Source organism: Cynoglossus semilaevis, unplaced genomic scaffold (assembly GCF_000523025.1).
Source record: "Cynoglossus semilaevis isolate Cse_v1.0 unplaced genomic scaffold, Cse_v1.0 C18859900, whole genome shotgun sequence".
NCBI lineage: Eukaryota > Metazoa > Chordata > Actinopteri > Pleuronectiformes > Cynoglossidae > Cynoglossus > Cynoglossus semilaevis.
In genome coordinates this window covers 1-541 of record NW_007592394.1, presented here as the reverse complement: position 1 = coordinate 541, position 541 = coordinate 1, and the positions used below count along the sequence as shown (strand labels likewise).

Here is a 541-nt window from a genome sequence, read left to right as displayed (position 1 = left end):
GTGTTCTGATCAGTTTGGCTGCTCGGGATTTCAACTCCTACGGATCGCGCAGAGGGAACGACGCCGTGATGGCCAGAGGAACGTTTGCAAACATCAGACTCTTTAACAAGTTCCTCAATAAGCAGGCGCCGCAAACAATTCATCTGCCAACAGGAGACGTGGTTAGAATACGTCATTTCTCTGTTCTCGTCTGTGAACATTGGTTTTATACAGTTGAAATGGATTTCTAGCCAGCATGGAAACTTTTTTTTTTATATGGTGTGTAATATTTGAAATTGTAAAACCTGTGGTGCATCTACCTTTTTTGCAGTTGGACGTGTTCGACGCAGCAGAACGGTACCAGCAGTCCGGAGTTCCTTTGCTGATTCTGGCTGGTAAGGAGTACGGCTCAGGCAGCTCCAGAGACTGGGCTGCCAAAGGACCCTTCCTGTTGGTGAGCAGCATTTATTAGAGTGATTTCAGACCACACAACATTTAAAAAGTATGAATAATTAAGTATAGATAGATGCTTGGGTGATAACAAGCCTGCAGTCACTAGGTG

At 44.9% G+C, this 541-nt stretch overlaps 1 protein-coding gene across 1 annotated transcript; it reads left to right on the top strand.

The window, feature by feature from the left end:
* Nucleotides 1–5: 5 nt before the first annotated feature.
* Nucleotides 6–510, top strand: LOC103399663 (cytoplasmic aconitate hydratase-like; the record flags this gene model as incomplete). The annotated part of the gene is made up of 2 exons (XM_008338316.3): nucleotides 6–161; nucleotides 311–510. Coding segments are annotated over 2 exons (297 nt in total), but the record flags the coding sequence as incomplete, so codon positions are not given.
* Between the last annotated feature and the right edge of the window lie 31 nt (nucleotides 511–541).